This window comes from Hyla sarda, chromosome 2, assembly GCF_029499605.1.
Source record: "Hyla sarda isolate aHylSar1 chromosome 2, aHylSar1.hap1, whole genome shotgun sequence".
In the NCBI taxonomy this organism is placed as follows: Eukaryota; Metazoa; Chordata; class Amphibia; order Anura; family Hylidae; genus Hyla; species Hyla sarda.
In genome coordinates this window covers 418,360,585-418,382,202 of record NC_079190.1, presented here as the reverse complement: position 1 = coordinate 418,382,202, position 21,618 = coordinate 418,360,585, and the positions used below count along the sequence as shown (strand labels likewise).

Here is a 21,618-nt window from a genome sequence, read left to right as displayed (position 1 = left end):
ATGCATTAGGGCTTGAGATTAGACTATTAGTTGTGTACAATATGCAGGTAGAAATGAAAAAAGACGCACTCACCCTGTATACAGCAAACGTGAAGGGACTTTATTTGGACATCACAGTGCAAACATCAGACGGGGGAACCGATGAAACGCAGCTCAGGAGAGCTGCGGGAGGAGCGGCAACGGCCCTGCCTAGGCGTGACCAAGCGGTGTGTTTGACCGCGAAACGGGGCCGTCGCCGCTCTTCCCACAGCTCTCCTGAGCTGCGTTTCATCGTTTCCCCATCTGATATTTGCACTGTGATGTCCAAATAAAGTCCCTTCATGTTTGCTGTATACAGGGTGATTGCGTCTTTTTTCATTTCTACCTGCATATTGTACACACCTTATTCTCTGAAGACTGCACCCCCTTACCAGCTATCCACGGATATCCATTTTTCATCATCTCCCAGCGACCTCCCACATACCCATACTCTGGTGCCGAGAGTCTGTTGACTTTCACAGACTATTAGTTGTGTACAATATGCAGGTAGAAATGAAAAAAGACGCATTCACCCTGTATACAGCAAATGTGAAGGGACTGTACTTGGACATCACAGTGCAAACATCAGATGGGGAAACGATGAAACGCAGCTCAGGAGAGCTGCGGGAGGAGCGTCAACAGCCCCGTTTCGAAGTTAAACACACCGCTTGGTCACGCCTAGGCATGACCAAGCGGTGTGTTTGACCGCGAAATGGGGCCGTCTCCGCTCTTCCCACAGCTCTCCTGAGCTGTGTTTCATCATTTGCCCATCTGATGTTTGCACTGTGATGTCCAAATAAAGTCCCTTCACATTTGCTGTATACAGGCTGCGTGCGTCTTTTTTTCATTTCTACCTGCATATTGTACACACCTTATTCTCTGAAGACTGCACCCCCTTACCAGCTATCCACGGATATCCATTTTTCATCATCTCCCAGCGACCTCCCACATACCCATACTCTGGTGCCGAGAGTCTGTTGACTTTCATAGACTATTAGTTGTGCTGTCGTGATACATAGAAACAGATTCCATGTAGCAAGAAAGAAAGTCTGGCATAGCTGCCACAATTCTACCCTAGTTCCACAAGAAGTATCAAAAATCATACAGCTAGATGTAGGTGGCAATATTCAACATGTTAGATGGTGCTCGGCTTCACATCGTATGTAAGACATATTTCATGTAGAAATAAATTGGCGGCAGTCATCATAAACCAAGATTTCTTCTTCTTTATTAAGTTATATTCTCACATATACTGTACAGGATGATATCAGGGGGGAGATGAACAATAGCAGGGGTGTACAGCTAAATAGTAAGCAACAGCTGTTTCACATGCCTTAGCGCTTCATCGGGCCGATGAAGCACTAACATATGAAATCCGAAATAGTTTATCAAGCTGTTATTAGTGACAACTAATAAGGCTATTTTAGAAGGGAACCAAGCACCAAATTTTACCACATATGACGTGTGGCAACACATTATATGGTAAAATCATCATCCTCACCATCCCTAGGGGATGTTCCTGTCCCCAGGGATGGTGAGGATATGAATTTTATAAGTTTTTCTCACTCCTTGGCGAGGAGCTGTATTTACCTGGTCCCATCGACTGCGCTGTAATCACGCTCTCTCCGCGTGATTGACAGCTTGCGTCACTGCTCTGCTCCCTAAAGAGACAAAGCAAGGCGGTGACACAGGCTGTCAATCACGTGGTGAGGGCGTGACTACCAGAAGACTAAGGCGGGGAAGACTTACAAACCTTATATCCTCACCATCCCTGGGGGCAGGAACATCCCTCGGGGATGGTGCAGATGAAGATTTTACCATATATAACATGTTGCGACATGTATGGTAAAATCTGATGCTTGGTTCCCTTTAATACTTTCTACCTCATTCTACTATTATCAGTGACTGACAGTGTTCATTTCCTTTGTCTCCATAGAAGCCTGTGCACTTAGTTTGACTATGTGGTTTTCACTGTTTAAACCAAAAACAGGAACAGATTCCAGCATAGAAATAATTCAAAAATGTTCTTTCTATGTTCTAAAATCAGTTCCGTTTTTTTTTGTAAAGAAAACCATTTCTTTTGTAGAGTCTTGTACATTGGACACATGATAATACAGCTCATCTGAGATGTATGAATGCTCTGAAATCTGATGACAGTAAGACATATTAGGCATATAGGTTTCTGCCATACACCAGATTCATTTAAAAGCACATATTAATATTTTCAGTCGTGCATAAAACTGTTACAATAAATCTGGCACACAAAGATCTATATGACTGAGATGAAAAAATCCTTGTATATCCTGTAAGAAATGAAGAGGGACTTCAGCATTTGTTATCCCTGTAGGGTAATTTGCTCCTGACTCAAGTAACTGAATGGTGCTGCCCTTTTTGTTGTGCTGTCCACCTAGCAGCAAGATTCTTACAAAGGCTTATACAACTTAAAGGGGTACTCCGGTGGAAAAAAAATAAATTCAAATGCAAAAGCTGATGACAAAACTCATTCTGTTTATATAGGCCTTGATATATATATCGTGAATGCCAGATTTCCTTCCAATATTGAGCTTACTGACTTTCCTGGCTCTGTAAGATTAAATAACAAAAATTGAAGAATGGAAGGTCAGATTCAAAATTTTAATGGTTATAAATGGAATTAAAGTCTGAAATGCACATCCAGACTGTTTGACGTTCTACTTTCCAAGGATTTCTGAGTCATTCTTTTAGGGTTTCCAAACACAGCCCAGTATGTATTCTGATGTAGAAGTGTCATAAACTCATACGCTGAATCAAAGAGCTCTAAACAACATAATTGTTAGAGAGACCTCAGCAACTTTTATTACTATAGCTGCTGAAATAGCAGACAACAGCATGCAATAACTTACCAGCACATTGCCTTTCCGAAGACACATAGGTACTTGGGATTGAGAAGACAGCAAGAAGAGTTGTCTTAGGCAGGGTTCACACTAGGATTTTACTCTTTGGCTGCCGGATCCGGTTGGGGGGAGCGAAAACTGGGCATTCCAGTGTCCCAGCCGGACCCCGCCCATATCTAATTCATTTCAATGAGCCGACCGGAGTCAAGCGGTTATTCCGGTCAGCAAATTTTTGCCTCGTATCTGGTTTTCTGACCAGACCTAAAACCATGGTATGCCGTGGTTTTAGGTCCGGTCAGAAAACTGGATATGGGGCAAAAATGTACCGACCGGAGTCACCGTTTGACTCTGGTCGGCTCATTGAAATGAATTAAATATGGGCCAGGTCCGGCAGGAATACGGGAACGACCGGCAGCCGTAGAGTGAAATCCTAGTGTGAACCCAACCTTACTGATGAGAAAAGATGACAACAAGAAAATAAATGGAATGGGAGGACTACAGTACACAGAAAAATTATCAAAATGTGAGTTATTTAATTTAGAAAAGAGGATGCTTGGAGGCGACCTAATAACTTTGTATATCAGGGGACAGTACAGAGATCTCTCCCATGATCTATTTATACCCAGGACTGTATCTATTACAAGGGGGCATTCTCTACATCTGGAGAAAGTTTCAACACCAGCACAGACGGGGATTCTTTACTGTAACAGCAGTGAGACTGTGGAACTCTCTGCCAGAGTGGTCATGGTGAATTCAATAAAAGAGTTAAAAAAAAAAACAGTGGAGAGTAATAACATTGCAAGTTATAGTCACTATATTCTTGACAAGGGTAGTTGATCCAGGAATTTATATTTAGAGCCAGGAAGGAATTTTTCTCTATAAAAAAAGGAAAATTGGCTTTACTTAACATTTTTTTGCCTTCATCTGGATCTTTTTATCAGCCTGACAAACTAAACTATGAGCTTACTTATTTTTTACTTATACTTACTGACATTTTCCATAAAATATTACAAAAATAAAATAAAAACGATTAAATCTATCTGAAATGAAATCAATAGTTCTGGACTTTGTCAAGTTGTGGAAATGTTAATGCAGTCAGCTGAATGTGCGTCTGGGCGAAATATTTAGCCAATTTTACATATAGCAAAGAAAATCAAGATCTTAGCTCATAGGACAGACTCCGGTGTGTGCACGGATCAGGCATGGGATCACACCAAAGGCAAGTCCATAGAGAAAGAAAAAAATGACTTAAGGTAAAATCTCCTAAACTCTATTAAATCTTCATAAGACCAGTATAACACAACAGTACAGGGACACAAGTGGACGTGTTTTGAGTAGCGTATCATTATGATGATTTACACTGCTATAGAGGTGTCAACTTGTGCCCCAGTCCTGTTGTCTTTTACTCGTACTACGAAAGTTTGATAGGGGGAGATTTATCAAAACCTGTGCAGAGGAAAAGTTAACCAGTTGCCCATAGCAACCAATCAGATTGCTTTTTTCATGTTTCAGAGGCCTCTTTATAAATGAAAGAGGCTCTCTAATTGGTTGCTATGGGCAACTGGTCAACTTTTCCTCTGCACAGGTTTTGATAAATCTCCCCCATAAAGTTTGGAAGACTATCTTGAGTCAAGCACTGGACAAAATTTTGGATATAGGCTTCATTAAACTTTCCTGTTGATATGTGCCTACAGCTCCTGTGCAGGCCTATACTGTGTGGTCTTATCTAGCATATTACTATATCATATTGCTTTCATCTGACCCCCACTTCAAGAATTGAACTGATCGAGAGAAATAAAGTATTTGACTGCAGGATCAGACTGCACAAGGTTTGTTTGTCATTTGTCTCTATGGAACATGTAGGCCTTTGTACCCCAAGACTGGGAGATCTCTGATTAGGAGATTTATTTGCCAGAAGTCCCATACCAGTCTACAGGACTTCCGGCAAAGCCATCTCTTCAGTCTCGGGGCAAGTCTCACTAAACTTTAACAGCTATCTTACCATCATTGGAGTTGTGCTCTTAACAAGAGCAGCAACCCAAATATTGCACCAAGAATATTGAGCCTATTATTACTTAAAATCTTAAGATTCATGGTTTTTGTATAATATCAAGACCTATCCCTTATATTTTAGCCATATTTTAGGCATATAACATATCACATCTTTGACAGTGACATTTTTAAACAAAGATATATGAATAGGCAATGTATCACTGCATGACTAGTCTGCTTTGCTTTTTGGGTAGTATTGAGTGTAGACCTGAACAGGCGCTATTATTGTGGCCATGATGTTGATCAGCAACATATCCCAGGAACAGATGCAAATAAATGGAAAAGATAAAATCATATTCTGATAAGTCATTGTTACCAAGAAAAGATAACACAACTAAAATCTATGACTTTTGACCATCTTCGTTTTTAGGAATTAAAGATTTATACCGAATGCTTGGATCTCTTTTGCTACCGCTCAGAGACACAGCCATTAAAATTATTGACAATATGCTACAAAACCAATTTCCACATGTCTATGATACATTAGAAGATCATTTTGGCTCGACTTTCTCTTTAAAAAGTTGATTCTTTTAAGTGGAAAATACAATTTAAACAGAACATTGCGGTAAATACACACATACAGTACATAAAGGCAGATAAAGTTTATACATGGATCCTGGTTGTCAGAATAGTCTTTATTTAAAGGGTATCTGTCAGCAGGTCCTTTACTGTATTTGATGTGCTTTGTGTATAGAGTATTAGACCTTTTATACAAAGAACAAAACACTGCTCACTCTCAGGTAGGCAACCTTTTTATCTGAAGAGATGGAAGTGGAAATGGGCGTATGTTTTTACTGAATCCTAGAGTCTGTATGATTAGTCTTTAGAAAAAATACAATGTTCTCTAAACAATAAATAGTTTCTCACATAAGTGAATACACCCCTTACATTTTTGTAAATATTGTATTCTATCTTTTCATGTGACAACACTGAAGAAATGACACTTTGTACAATGCAAAGTGCACAGCCTGTATAACAGTGTTAATGTTGTGTCCCCTCAAAATAAGTCAGTACACAGCCATTCATGTCTAAACCTTAGCAAAAAAAGTGAATACACCCATAAGTTTAAATGTCCAAATTATGCCCAATTAGTCAATGGCAAAGGACTATCTGAGGATCTGAAAAAAATAATTGTTGCCCTACATAAAGATGGCCTAGGCTGTAAGAAGAATGCCAAGACCCTGAAACTGAGCTGAAGCATGGTGGGCACGATCATGTGTGATTTCATGGGACAGGTTCAGCTCAGAAAAGGACCCGCTATGGTCAATCAAAGGAGTGAAGTGCATGTGCTCAGCTTCATATACAGAGGTTGTCTTTTGGAAATAGACATATGAGTACTGCCAGCATGGATTAGTAAAATAATGTCCTGTGGTCTGATGAGACCAAGATGAATGGATTTGGTTCAGATGATTTCAAAACAAGTGTGTCTCCCCTACAGTCAAGCTTGGTGGTGGGAGTGCCATGGTCTGGGGCTGCATGAGTGCTGCTGGCACTGGTGAGCTACAGTTCATTGAGGGAACCATGGCTGTCAACATGTACTGTGACATACTGAACATGATCCTATCCCTTCAGAGACTGGACTGCAGGGCAGTATATGATAACAACCCCAAACGCACATCCAAGGTGACCACTGCATTGCTTTGGACATTTACACTTAGAGGTGTACTCACTTTTGTTGTCAAGGTTTAGACATAAGACGTGTGTTGAGTTATTTTGAGGGGGCACAACATTAAACACTGTTATACAGGCTGTGCACTCACTACTTAGATTGTAGCAGAGGGTCATTTCTTCAGTGTTGTCACAACAAAAGATATAATAAAATATTTAGAAAAATGTGAGGGGTGTACGCACTTATGTGAGTGTAGTGACCACGGGGTGTGTGGGGGACGGATGGTATTAACCCCTGGAGCAAGATGTTGTTAACCCCTAGTGTTCATGATGCCAGGGTGTGGTTGTTTGGTGTAGGGCACCGCCAACAACCAGCCAAAAAACGGAATGTGCTGATTGAAAGTCCAAAGCAGGGATTTGATGCAACTTGAACTTTTACTTGAAGAAGGCATAAAACAGTCTGTACAAATAGCCAACTTCCACAGAGGTGACCGAGACACAGGGAACCTCTCAGGCTTGCTTGGACTTGCAGTTATTATAATGCTGATGCAGGCCACTGTACTACTGTTATCGCTTTGTAGGGACAGTAGGGACTTGACTTGTACTCACAGATTTGATGTGGCTGCAGGTTTATAGGCTTTGGCCTATATATGCTGGACTTGACTTGTACAGGACTTGTGCTTGCTTTAAAGGACAACTGTAGTGGAACACGTTTATATATGCCCGTGCTCGGGCCTCAAAAATAAACAAAATAAACTCATACATACCTTCCTACGAGCCCCTGTTGGTCCGGCATAGGCCTCACGGTCCGGCAGTGCTGACCTCATTCCACTTCCTGGGGACAGGGACGATGCAGAGCCGTCGGCGTATCACCGGCACAGCGATGTCCAGCCCTGGCCTGTGATAGGCTGAGCCCACTTTCATGTAAGGAGCTCTGGCCGGCTTCTTACATGACAGTGGGCTCAGCCTATCACAGGCCGGGGAGGGACATTGCTGTGGCCGGTGATACACCGACGGCTCTGCGGCGTCCCTGTCCCCAGGAAATGAAATGAGGTCAGCACTGTCGGACCGTGAGGCCTTTGCCGGACCAACGGGGGCTCGTAGGAAGGCCCGGGCACGGTCATATATAAAAGTGTTCCACTACAGTTGTCCTTTAAGGTCCAGGAATCAAGATGCAGGAACAAGAGCATGAATATACAGACTACAGCCCCTTATATACTAGGGGGCTGGACTAAAGCCCATTGGTTGCTTGTTGCCTGTGGTTACCTGTGCCCTTGGGACTTTGGGTATATCATGCGATTACAGATCACATGACCAATCTGTACAACTTTATACATACTGACATGACATTCAAAGTAGAACACATACAATAAATGCAAATAGTGAATATACAACGCATTAACACAATATAACCTAGGGGGAACCCTGCAGGAGAGCCATGTGGACCTTAGGGACTCTTCCTGAGGGGACTTAGGGACTGTACAGAACTATGTTCTGTACTGGGATGCCACATGAGATACTATCGCCCTGATTTATCAAAATGTGCGAGAGAAAAACTGGAGAGTATCTATGTACAGTACAACCTTGTCTAAAAGCAAGCAAAATCTTTAGCAAAATAAATATAAAATTTAAATATTTGAAACCTAATACAATCGATTTTAGCTGTATCTGAGTGTATCATGATATCATAAATCATCTGGTACTACCAAATGAATCATACAATGCACAACTATCTGTAAACACAGAAAACATTCTACTTACATTGAGGATACAGGTTGCCAATCCACGTTTTCTTATTCTTTTTGGATCCTTTACCACAGCCAGCTTTTAAACAGATGGCACCTGCGAAGATTAAATTATCAAGTTATTTGTAGAAAAGGCAAGACCCTAAATACATTTTTGCATTTACCTGTCAGAATTAATATTGAGGCAACGGACAATTCCATGGTTTACATGATGTGCAGTTTTAATAAATGTTCTTATTCAAAGTGCGTTTATAGAGAAATACTAGCTGAGTTCCCCGTCCTCATATCCTGAATTCCTATCCCGTGCTATCATCCCAACCTCAAATGCCGTCCTCATACCCTTACCTCATAACCTGACCTCATAGCACAACCTCATATCTCATCCACATATCCTGTCCTTATATCCTGACCTTATATGCCATCTTCATATCTCAATCTCATTTCCCGGCCTCATACCCCAAACTTATAACCTGTCGTCATATTCCGTCCTCATACACAATTGTCATATGCCGACTTCATATCCCGTATTCATATCCCATCCTCATATCCCATTCTCATATCCTGTCCTCATATCCCATCCCCATATCCTATTCTCATATTATGTCCCCATATCTCATCCTCATATCCCATCCCCTGCTTCGCTGCACTTGCCTGCTGGACAGTCAGCAGGATGCAATCTCTGTAGCCCAAGACTAACGCCATCAGAGATCTACCAAAAGACTCATAGACTTGCATGGGACTTCAAGCAAAAATCCCCACCTTTGCATAAAAGGGTGGGTTAGGGTTGATTACTCTGTACTATATTTTTTGCTGATATGTAGGTAACATGTGTACCAAGTTTCACTGAAATACCTCCAGTTGACAACCTCTTTGTTAAAGGGGTACTCCGCTTCTCAGCGTTTGGAACAAACTGTTCTGAACGTTGGAGCCGTCGCTGGGAGCTCATGACATCAGAGCCCCGTCCCCTCATACCATTGTGCCCCACCCCTTCAATGTAAGTCTATGGGAGGGGGCGTAATGGCTGTCAAGCCCCCTCCCATAGACTTGCATTGAGGGGGCAGGGTGTGATGTCATGAGGGGGAGGGGCTATGACTTCACAGGCTCCTGGCACCAGCTCCAGTGTTCGGAACAGTTTGTTCCAAATGCTGAGCAGCATATCTGTTAAATCTATTTTATATATATTTTCTATATTTTAATTTTCCACTAAACTTTTTGGTTGTCTTGTGTATTTGCCATGAGGCCTTTACTATATTAATCCTGTGATGATTGATCAAGATGGAGCTGGCTAAGTCAGTGTTACTCTTTCAGTTATTATTATTCTCTATCTTCATTTATAATGCCTACAGTTTTGTGATCAATGCAATTATTTTATAGCAGCATTGCAATTGACAACTATATGTTTTACACATCATATTCTAAGTTTTTTTGGATTGGTCACAGAATTTTGCGAATGTTCTGTGCAGGTGCTTACACAATATCTATTAAAAAAGTATTTAAAAGCTACTTATTTCTGTGTCATCTGCTTTTTGTATGCTTCATGCCATGGTAATTTTTCTACACTTAAAGATATAGATATAATTTACAGTTCACTATAAGTGTATAATCTTAATATTGCCATTGACATATTTATTTTTTCTTTTAAAGTGACCAATAACAAATCAAAATGGCACATCTGTTATGATGCTGGACAAAAAGGCATGGTGTATAGTTTTCCCTCGAGTCCCTTTTCATGATGCATTGCCCCAAAAGAGGGTGGTCCTTCACAGGTCCTTGCCACTGAATAGTTAAAGGGGTTATGCAGGAATAGAAAAACAGAGCTAATTTCTTTCAAAAACATCTCCACGTCTGTCCCCAGGTTGTTTTTGGTATTACAACTTGGCTTCATTCACTTCAATGGAACTGAGCTGCCGAACCACACCCAACCTGGAGACAGATGGGGAGCATTTTCTGAAAGAAATTAGCTCTGGTTTTCTATTCATGGATAACTCCTAAGGGCATTGGATAACAATGCCTTGGTTCCTTCTTTCCAAGGGCACAGAATGGAATCTGCTAACTTGTAGAAAACTGGCTTTGCACCATAAAAGGGCTCCACAGCATTTGTAACTTTCTGGCAAGTTAAACTTTTATAATGTTAAAATTGTATTATTTTTTATATGAGTAAGTAATCGGCATATCGTTTTGTTTGGGCAACATCACACGTCTGTTTTCACTAGCTACAGTGGCTTACTGTTCTTGTTAGATTGTGTAACAAAGGATGTAAGATAAGGTAATAAGGTAGGTTGCGTAAATGTGTGATAAATATGCCTTAGTCACTTGCATTCAGTTCACTGGTGTTTCTAACATGAGCAATGTTGGATAGAATAAAGATAATTAGAACAAAATGAATCATGCAATACTCTTCTATTCCCCCTTAAATGTCCTAATGTAACCTTCCTTTTCATATTTCAATCTTCAGCCAATGCTGATTTCCAGAAGCACTGAATCATTGTGGTTCTGTATTTCACTTTTAAAATTAAGTAAAGTAAAAAAAAAATATTATACAATAGCTTAAAGTGGGCACTGTTGTTATAAAAAAAAAATGTTTGAGAGTCATAATAGCTTATAAGTCATATAACATATATTCACATGAAGTCAAAACTTCACAGCGACCATACTGTATGTCACATAACTTATAGCTATCATGCATGGCATCTGGCCAATTCTCATCCTATGACATGCCGACCTTCACAGCAATCCTGATGATCTGATGAAGGTCTCTTACAATGAAAAGATCACACTATACGTCTATATCTGTATGCCTGGATTGCACACAAATTTCCATTCCAAGTTTTGACTATAATTGATTAAGGATTAGGTTCCTACTTGTGAACATAAAATGGTAGAGTTCCATATTTATGTTCCATGTTATAGTTACAACACTAAGATGAGGCTTAGGACCAATTTTTCCAAATAAAACACTAAACCTATTTTCATCTCAGGACCCTGTTCACTCTACACTCTACATGGGTCGCTTCACATAGATATCAACTGTCAATGAATCTTTTAATAAATTCCAGGTCTCTCTCATTTTAATCTTCAGAGTCCTCTTCCTCGTGTCTCAAACCCCACTCTACAGAACCATGGTCCTCTCTTCCCAGACCCTAGCCTCAAGGGTCTCAGCTCTCCTTCTCAGGACATGTCTCAATTGTTCAGCACCTAGGCTTTGCTCTGAAGGTCCTTACTAATTTTACTACTCACTAATGTTTTAAGTTTAAAGCAATACATAAAAAAAAACCACTAGACCGCTTCTCTGGCTTTAAGCTTAGTACAATTTGCCCCTTCGTGGCTCCAGCAAACTTAACATTTCCACAGACACAGCATACTCCCCCAAACTAGCCTACTGAGACTGACTAACCTATTCTACTTTAGTAGTGGTCAGCATTAAAAACTGCAAACCACCCTCCTTTACAGCCAACCTTCCTATCCCTGTCTCATAAGCAGTCACTATAAAGCTTTGTATTTGCACCCATGACAACCAGACCATGCTTAACAAAGCAGCCAAATAACTTGAAGAGTACCTGTCATCAAACTAAACTTTTAATATATTGTTCCTTATGTAATTATAAGACAATTTGCTATTTACTTGCTGTAAAAATTCTCAACCTTTTTATGCTTTTAATGGGATTGAAAAAAAGTCCACTAGGTGGCTCTATTCTGTTCCCTGCTGCAAGTCAAACAGTTAGTTTGGTCTCCTCCCGGCCTGGCAGGAGACCAAACTCAGGAAGTGCATGTGGGGCATGGTGAGGCACAGCTTTCACAGGCTTCAGTGACGTTGCACCTGCTGGGAAACACCCACTTTCTTCTGCCAGGTGCTCACACAATGTGAGCAAGGGGAAAGGTACGATACAATGCTTTTTAAAGCTCATAATTTTTTTTAAGGGCAGGAGGGATGTTAGGAGAAGTTAGGGAATATAATCTGAGTTAGTTTAGAAAATACGGTTTGATGACATGTTCTCTTTAACTGTGACTCACTTCATACAACATACAACCCTGTGCACAACGCTCCTCTGACTTCCTGTCATGATTCTGGCCTTCAGCCCACCACCACCAATCTCTTCAATTAACAAGTCTCTAATACTCTTCTATCCATCACCTGTCATCAGTTTCATGATGTCAAAACCATGGTAACACAAAACAGGGAAAGGCTTGTGGTGTGTTACTAGGATGATGCACAGTGACGCCAGGGTAGCGTTAACCACCACGCTTCAAGGTTTAGACAGTTCTACTGAGGCATGAATGGTAATATGCTTTTCAGTACAGATCAGAGCAGGGAAAGTGCAGAGTGACCCATGGGAGCTTTTCACTTGACTGACTTCTAGTTACTTAAGATTTTACACTGCTAGACTTTGGACTTTAAGGCTTTACACTTGTGACTTGAGACCACAAATGCTGACTTAAGACTGTTGTAGTTTCCCCCGGAGCTTTCACTTACCGCCAGGCATGGACTGTAGACTATGGGACCAAGAGTTGCCTGAGGCTTTCTATCTCCTGCTATCTGAGACAGCAGACTGGACATCTTCGATGGGGTGCTTGTAGATGCTGGTTACTGACTTTACACTTCTTCACAGGACTCTTTCAGGTTACCACAGACTTCTCCTTACTCCTCTTCACACTGTACCTTAGCTCACACTAAACTGACTAACTCCTCCCCTTACACTACATAAGGATTAAGCTAGGGGGCATCCCATTGGGGCATTAGGATCACATTGGTTACTCTGTATGACTTCCCTCAAAGATACAGTAACACTGGTAAACATTTACATAAATTCAAATCACAAAATAACATAACACAATATACCCTGGAGTAGTGGGTCCAGAACAGTGACACTAGAAGTGCCTGAAGCAACGTTTACCTGACAGGACACCATCCTGTGCTGGGTCACCACAGGTTACTTTATTACAACTGTCTATGATTCCCTCTAAAATTCTGCAACTTTAACCTCTTGGGAATGCAGGGTGTACCTGTACAACGAGTGCTCGCTCCTGTGATATAACGCGGGGTCATGCAGTGACCCCGCATCATATCGTGTCAGTCCTGGCGGCTAAAGGTAGCCGTGACCCGTGGCTTATAACGGACATCACTGATCACTGTGATGCCCGGTATTAACCCTTTAGATGTTCCGATCAAAGTTTATCGTTGCATCTAAAGTGTGAAAAAAAGCATTCCCGGCAGCTCTGTCGGGCTGATCGGTGTCCCTGCCTCCCTCCACATTGTCCAATCGTCGTTTGATTGCTCCATGCCTGAGATCCAGGCTGGCATAGCACTGATCAGTGTCTGCAATCAAAGTATTACATTGGGGGCTATAACATTGCAAAAAAGAAAAAGTGCAATAAAAAAGTTCATAAATGTGATTTAACCCCTTCCCTAATAAAAGTTTAAATCACCCCCCTTTTCCCATTTAAAAAAAAAACTGTGAATGAAAATAAATTTAAACATATGTGGTATCGCCGCATGCTTAAATGTCCAAACTATAAAAATACTCCCTGAGGAAGCCTTCACGGCGAAGCGGCGTTGGGATCTGGCATGCTGCATAGGGGTATGTGTTCATTATGGTCTGATCCATCGCTCTGCTGTGGGAATTTATTTTTCAGCTCACTAGCTGACACCGCTTTGAGTATGGTGGGCTTTCCTTCTTTGTCCTACCAACATTCTTAGGTGTTTTTTCTTGCCCAGCACAGCGACGGATCAGACCAGTGCAGGTCTATTTACTGCCCTGCTTTTCTCCACTGTGTCACTTTATGTTATGTGCAATATTATCTCTACGTGGCCAGAAAATCTACCGTTTACATATTGAAGTGGTCTGATTGTTTATATCTATTATATGCTGCATTTCCTGCGGCCTTGTAGATTGCACAAGTCACTTTAATACAGTATTTATAATTTGCACAAAAATCTATTTGCACATTTTTTCATGTACCTATCTATGTAGCAGCCATGATTTGTCTGTCTTGTTGCTGTCCCATGTTTTAATGTTTTTAATCATGTATGTCTGATAAAGATTAATATCTATTTGAATTGATTTGTCCTGGTGTGTTTATGGGAATTTGTCGATTGTAGCAACACACCAGTTGTTGATTTATATTTACATAGCCCTATCTTTGGTATTGTATAAAAATATATGTTGTTAAATAAACCGCACGGTCAATGGTGTACACGTAAAAAGCGATTCCAAAAGTCAAAAATATCTTATTTTTGGTCACTTTTTATACCATAAAAAATGAATTAAAAGCGATTAAAAAGTCTGATCAAAACAAAATTGGTAGTGATAAAAATTTCAGATCACGGTGCAAAAAAGGAGCCCTCATACATCCCTGTATGCAGAAAAATAAAAATGTTATAGGGGTCAGAAGAGGACAATTTTAAACGTATTAATTTTCATGCAAAATCAAACCTATATAAGTAGGGTATCATTTTAATCGTATGAACCTACAGAGTAAAGAGAAGGTGTCATTTTTACAGAAAAATGCACTGCGTAGAAACGGAAGTCCCCAAATTTACAAAACTGTGTTTTTTTTTTTTTTTTTTTTTCAATTTTGTCGCACAATGATTATTATTTTTTTGCTTTGCCTTAGATTTTTGGGTAAAATGACTGATGTCATTACAAAGTAGAGTTAGTGTTGCAAGAAAAAAAAAGTAATCATATGCATCTGTAGGTGCAAAATTGAAAGGGTTATGATTTTTAAAAGGTGAGGAGGAAAAAACGAAAGTGCAAAAATGGAAAAACCCTGAGTCCCCAAGGGGTTACAACCATCCAGGAATGTGGCATATATCACCTGGGCAGCTACATTCAAAGCCTAGTAAGCAACAGAAGGGTGAAATCAGTCATAGTCTGCCATAGTCAAGTCAGTCCATGTCATCCTGACTTCAGTCACCGTGGCCAGCATCCAAATTGTCCAAGTCCACTATAAGTCCCAGCAAGTCCTAAGGTCTCTGAAGTCACTGGTCGCCTCTGTGGGTCTAGCCAAGCTATATAGACTGTTACATCTGTCTGACTAAGTAAAGCTGCCGTTGTTCTGTAACTTGGCGTCAGAGTCATTATTTGCCCCCTGCCTAGCCCAGGATCCAGTGGTATACCTTCGGGTGGTGTAGAGGTAAAACCACGCACTGGCGTGAAGAACACAAGGGGTTAATGCCATCTGCCCCTAGAGTAATTCCATCAACCCTCATCACACCCTCACCACACATATATACAAAAGTACAGTACAAAAACAATCCTGAAAAATCTCTCAGATAATTCAGCAGTCCATTTTAAGAAGCAAGTAACCGATAATAAAAGACACATCTGCTTCCACTTTCTGCAAAAAGGGAAAGTACAGTTTTCGCCCCATTATTACTTAACATTTTTGATCAGTTGTGTGTAGAGATCCCCAGTGATGGCTAGAATCGGGAGAAGTATGCAGCTGAGTGTTTCTCCTGGTTCATTCTAGTTATTGGTGGGGATCTGATCATCAGACTTTACCCAAACAAAACTGTTGACATCTGTAGAAAAAAAAAGGAACAATAGGTGTGCGCCAATAGTGAAACCCATAACGGATGGAATAACCATAAAGGTAGTGCCGTTAATGTAAAACACAGTAAAAGGCTTTAAAGGGGTACTCCGGTGGAAAACATTTCTTTTTTTTTTTTAATCAATTGGTGCCAGTAAGATAAACAGATTTGTAAATGTCTTCCATTAAAAAATTTGAATCCTTCCAGTACTTTTTAGCGGCTGTGTACTACAGAGGAAATTCTTTTCTTTTGGGATTTCTTTTCTGTCATGACCATAGTGCTCTCTGCTGACACCTCTGTCCATTTTAGGATTTTCTCCTCCTCTGGACAGTTCCTGACATGGACAGAGGTGTCAGCAGAGAGCACTGTAGTCGTGACAGAAAATAAATCCAAAATGAAAAGAATTTCCTCTGTAGTACACAGCCGTTAATAAGTACTGGAAGGATTAAGATTTTTTTTAATATAAGTAATTTAAAAATCTGTTTAACTTTCTGGCATCAGTTGATTTAAAAAAAAAAAAAAAGTTTTCCAATGGAGTACCCTTTTAATGGTAAGATGCAACGCACACAGGCGTTTCAAGCCCATAAGGGCTTGAAACGTCTGTGTGCACTGCATCTTACCATTAAAGTATTTTACTGTGTTTTATATTAATTGGCACTACCTTTATCATATGGGAAAAGTGCCTATTAGATGTTTTATTTTTCCTCGTGTCCCGCACAGATTTTTTTTAATGAAAAACGGTCGACTCGTCTTTTTGACACATTAAATGACATTAATGCTTTGAACAGCTGACTGCTGCTGTGGCAGCTTGGAAATGTATGACTGTATAGTTTATTGCATTACCTATTATCGTTTATTATTTAATGTGAAATGAATTCCCCATGAAAAAAAACCAAGAAGCTATGGCTGTGAATACCTTCAGTTGTTAAGCAGATGTAGATACCATTATTGACTTGCGGCTCATTCATGCAGGTGCTCTGCTTCTAAGGTTGTGTTCCTTTTGTAGCATTAATTTTATGATATGTATATAGTATAATTTGAGATAAATCTGAGTGAATACACCTTCTTCCCACCTGCTAACAACTCCCATATAAACAGTGCACATTAAACTTCATGTGAAGAATTCTTTGATCTTCTCTTTTGACTATTATAAACCACATAAACATTGCTCAATGCAGATCACAATTACGAATATCCTTCCAAAGATAACAAAACAACATAATAACCTTTCAAGATATAAACATTTTCTTATTATCACACAAATGCATGTTGCCCTTTGAAACAGACTGCATTTTAGTACTGTGAGCGCTGTGATCGTTTTTTTTTAAGGCGGCCTAATAGTTAAAGGCCTGATAATAATACAGGGGGACAATCAGGGAGGTTTATCAAAAACTGTGCAAAGAGTGGTGCGGTTGCCCCTGCCAACCAATCAGATTGCTTCTTTCATTTTTAAAGAGGGAAATAAGCAATCTGATTGGTTACCATGGGCAACTGCACCACTCTTCCTCAGCACAGTTTTTGATAAATATCCCCCAATATTACTAAAGGGGGACCTAATAGTACACGTAGGCCTAATACCACTACAGAGGGACCTAATACTTTAAACCGGGGACCTCATACTACTACAGGAGGCCTAATTATTCTAAAATACTACAAAGGACAATAATAATACAATAAGGACCAATATTATGAGGGGGGGGGGGGTAATACTAAGGGGAGGTTGCCGTAACTACTATATGGGAGGCACACTGTTAATCCTAACTATGTGGGCATAGAGGTGAGCCTAACTACTATTTGTGCACTGCACCATTTAAAGGGAGCCAATCAGCAGGTTTTAGCATATATACCACTTGACAACACGCTATATATGCTAAAATAGTCATGCTCACCATCCCCGGGGGATGTTTGTGCTTTAAGATATGAAGTTATAAAGTCCCACCCGGCCACCCGGCATGTAGTCCCCTGGGTGGGGACTTACACTTACTAGCTCCCGTTGCTACGGCCGTGGTCCCGCCCCCTCGCTTTGATTGACGGGATGCATCACCACTCTGATCTGTCTGCTAAGGGTGCAGAGCGATGATGCGAGCCATCATTCAAGCTGTTGGGGCGGGGCCATGGCCGGAGCAACGGGAGGTAGTAAGGATGGTGAGGATAATGATTGTAGCATATATAATGTGTTGTCAAGCATTATATATGCTAAAATCTGTTGATTGGTTCCCTTTAAATAGGCATATGTTGTGACTTGAGGAAGCCTTGGGAAAATCCTGATACACTGAGGGAATTGTGAACCAAAAAAGTTTTGGTAACCACTGGGTTAGACCATCAATATGTGATTAGTGGCGGTTCCACCCCTAATCCTTTTACCGATCATCAGAACAAAATGGCAGCAGCAACTCACTGAAGTACTGCGATGTAGTGATGCTCATATGCGTGTAGGTGTGTACATTACTCCATTTTGCGAAAAACAAATTCAGTCGTCAATAGGCTTTTTGACATTTTCTAATGTAGAAGAGCAAGATAGGAAAGCACTACAAGACATATTCTTTTCTTTATATAGCACACACAGATACTGCAGGACTCTATACTCAAATTGGTTCCTGTCCCCATTGGGATGCACAATCTAAACCTATCTGTATTTTTTTGAAGTGTGGGAGGAAACCCACGCAAATACAGAGAGAACATACAAACTTTTTGCAGATGTTGACCTTGGTGGGATTTGAACCCAGGACTGCAAGGCAACAGTGTTAACCACTGAGCCACCATGCTGCTCACTTATTCAGCATCAGATCCAGTCCCGCTTTAAAACTGACACACCAGATGACACCAATGAATTAACAATGGGATCAGTTATGGCATCAGTTTCCCTCTGCCATTTTACTACCAGACAAATGTTTCTGCAGTAAGGGAAAAAGCCTTTGCTGAAAGTATAGACCATCAATGTAAAATCCTGGAAAGCCCTATTAACTTAGTTTAGATCATATGAGCTCACACAATGCACTGATCCTTGGTTAGGAGTCAGCTAAATTTAGCTTTAGGCTATATTCTCAGCTTTATTTTAGCCCTTTTTTGCATGATGATTTGTTCTCACACAGTTTTTTAATTTTTTTTAATTTTTTTTTTATTTTTAGCCTTCCCTTTACTTTGGTGTGTTTTTTTAAAGATGATTACAACTCAAATAAAATCCCCAATATACTGTTGTGGGAGCATAGCCTTAGATGTACGCAAAAACATGTAACCTAAATTAAGTTAAACAAAATATCTGTGAAATAACTCAACATATTATGTAGATATGTACCGGGAGATACTGCAACAATCCTAAGTCTTTTCCTTTAATTTGCATAGAATATTAATAGGAAAATGTGTGTTAGGTGTTATCTGGGTAAGTGGCTCATCACCATTCAGAACATTCTTCCTTGTTTGACAGGTGTGAAATAATGCACTTTGTGTTGGAAATTACAGTTTGCATTTTGCTATTTACATACAGCATTACCAATGCAAAGAAATGGATCCTTTGATGTGGTAGAAATAATGACAGGCTATTTATTCACAGGAGAGACAAGAACATTTTAAAAATTCTATTCTCCACTGAATGTGAATTTCTTGGTGATAAAAACAACATAATAAATCCCAACACACTGATGTTTAATTGATAAGCCAAGGTAGCTGTAAAATTCCATTTGGGTCTACAATAAAAATGGACAATAGCTACATGTCAATAGCTGGGAATAGATAATGACAAAACAGATGTGTCCATTATGAAACCTCTATATATTTGGTAATGTGAATGGTCGTAGTTGCCAAGGCAATCCTGTACCTGAAAGAAAGCAGCTTAGGAAATTTTATTCAGATTGTTCCTATACCCCTTAAGGACACAGCCTATTTTGGCCTTGAGAACACAGATAATTTTTGTTTTTCCCTCATCGCCTTTTAAAAGTCATAACTTTTTTATTTTTACATCCAAAGACCCATGTCAGGGCTTGTTTGTACTTTGTAATGACACCTGTCATTTTGACAAAAAAATGTATGGCAAATGTATGGGGGAAATTGAAAAGAAACCCCAATCTTGCAACATTTTTTTTTTTTGGGTGTTCGGAGTGGGGAGGGATTTCTTTACACAGTACATTTCATGGTCAAACTGAAATGTTCTCTTTCTTCTGTGGGTCAATACGATTAAAACAATACCCATGTTTTGATATGCTTTTGTTAAAAAAAAGTCACACTTTTTTGAACAAAATAAGTAGACATGAGTGAATTTTTGAAAAATTTGATTCGGCCGATTCGCCAAATTTTCCACAAAAATTAGTTTCGGTCTGAATTTATTTTCGGTGAATCGCTATTAAAAACGTCTATTTCTGGCCTAAAGAGAGCCTCAATAGGGGTGTAGAACACTTTGCCTTGCTGTAACACACATAGGGTGTGTGCTGGTTTAGTGAAATAATACTGCTAGTCAGTATTACATGCAGATTCTTTATGAAATGTCCTTCATGCCATTACCTTCCATTCTGAACTTCTTAACTGGCTTTTATGTGTAGCAATTATTTATTTTAATTATATTAAATATTATTAAAACATTTACAAGTACTTTTCATAAATTATAAAATGTCTTTAAACAAAGTCTGCAAACTACAAGGCTCTTATAACAGCAGTCTAAACATTGTTACATGATGTGCATTACAGACAGAGCTGTAGCTAGCTCTTTTCGCTCCTGAGGTGAGAACAGAAAATTGTGACCCCCGCCCCCATTTTAGCTTGCGGCACATTAGTGGGACACCCTTACCGAATAATCAGTCATTCTCTTTTTTTTTTCCTCCAAACACAATGCCACCAGCCTTCCCACAATCCACAGGGGTGGGGGGGGGGGCATTTTATCAAAACCTGTGCAGAGGAAAATTTGCCCAGTTGCCCATAGCAACCAATCAGCTTGCTTCTTCTATCCTTTGGATAGGGGATAAGCTGTCTAAGGGTGGAGTACCCCTTTAAGACTTTAACAGGAACAAAATAGTACAGAACTTAGTTGTACGTATGTGGAATGCACTTATGAAGGGAGGAAAATGCGTTCCAGTACGCTTAAAAAAGTATTTGTGTACATCACCAGAAGTACACACCAGTGCTGCAGCACAAAGTCGCTATGTACTACACCCAAAATTGCACTTTCTCTCTCAATCTCCCTCCCTTCCCTATCAGTGCTTTTAGGCAGGATTTGGGCTTCAGGTGAATCTCTGCTGTTCTGTGCAACACACTGTGCAACACATTGCTCTCTGTCCCTCTCCGCAATAGAACGCTGAAGTGACTGGGAGGTGAATTGCTGCAGGAAAAATGATTTTCTGTGCAACACACAGCTCTGTCTGTCCCTCTCTATCTCTCTGGAATCAAAGGCTGAAGTGACTTACCCTATGTCCTCACATGTGGATTCGCCATTTTAGATGCCCGGCCCCTGGAGCCTGGACCGCACTAAATGGAGTTTAATGAAGCGATTGGCGCGATCGAATTGCAGTGATATTCGCATTCGTTGTGAATTCACTGTTTCCTGAAATTTGCAACAAATTCGGATTTGTCAGATTCGATTCGCTCATCCCTAAAAATAGGTATACCCTATTCTGAACCCTATAACTTTATTATTTTTCTGTATTTGAGGATGTATGAGGGCTAATTTTTTTGTGCTGTACTTCTTATTGGTACCACTTTTGCATATATGTGACTTTTTAATTACATTTTATTTTTATTTTTTTCTGGGATTTGATGTAACCAAAAATCTGGGGTGTGGTTTTAATTTTTATTCAGAGAGGGGCTTATC

At 40.1% G+C, this 21,618-nt stretch overlaps 1 protein-coding gene across 7 annotated transcripts in view; it reads right to left on the bottom strand.

Annotated features, from left to right (window-relative positions):
• TBL1X (transducin beta like 1 X-linked) overlaps positions 1-21,618 on the bottom strand; it is a 315,199-nt gene that overhangs the window by 174,090 nt on the left and 119,491 nt on the right. For all 7 annotated transcript variants that reach the window (XM_056558873.1, XM_056558870.1, XM_056558869.1 and 4 more), the window contains one exon: positions 8,313-8,393. In XM_056558873.1, the coding sequence (XP_056414848.1) occupies positions 8,313-8,393 (81 nt within the window). The remainder of the gene's footprint in view (positions 1-8,312; positions 8,394-21,618) is intronic.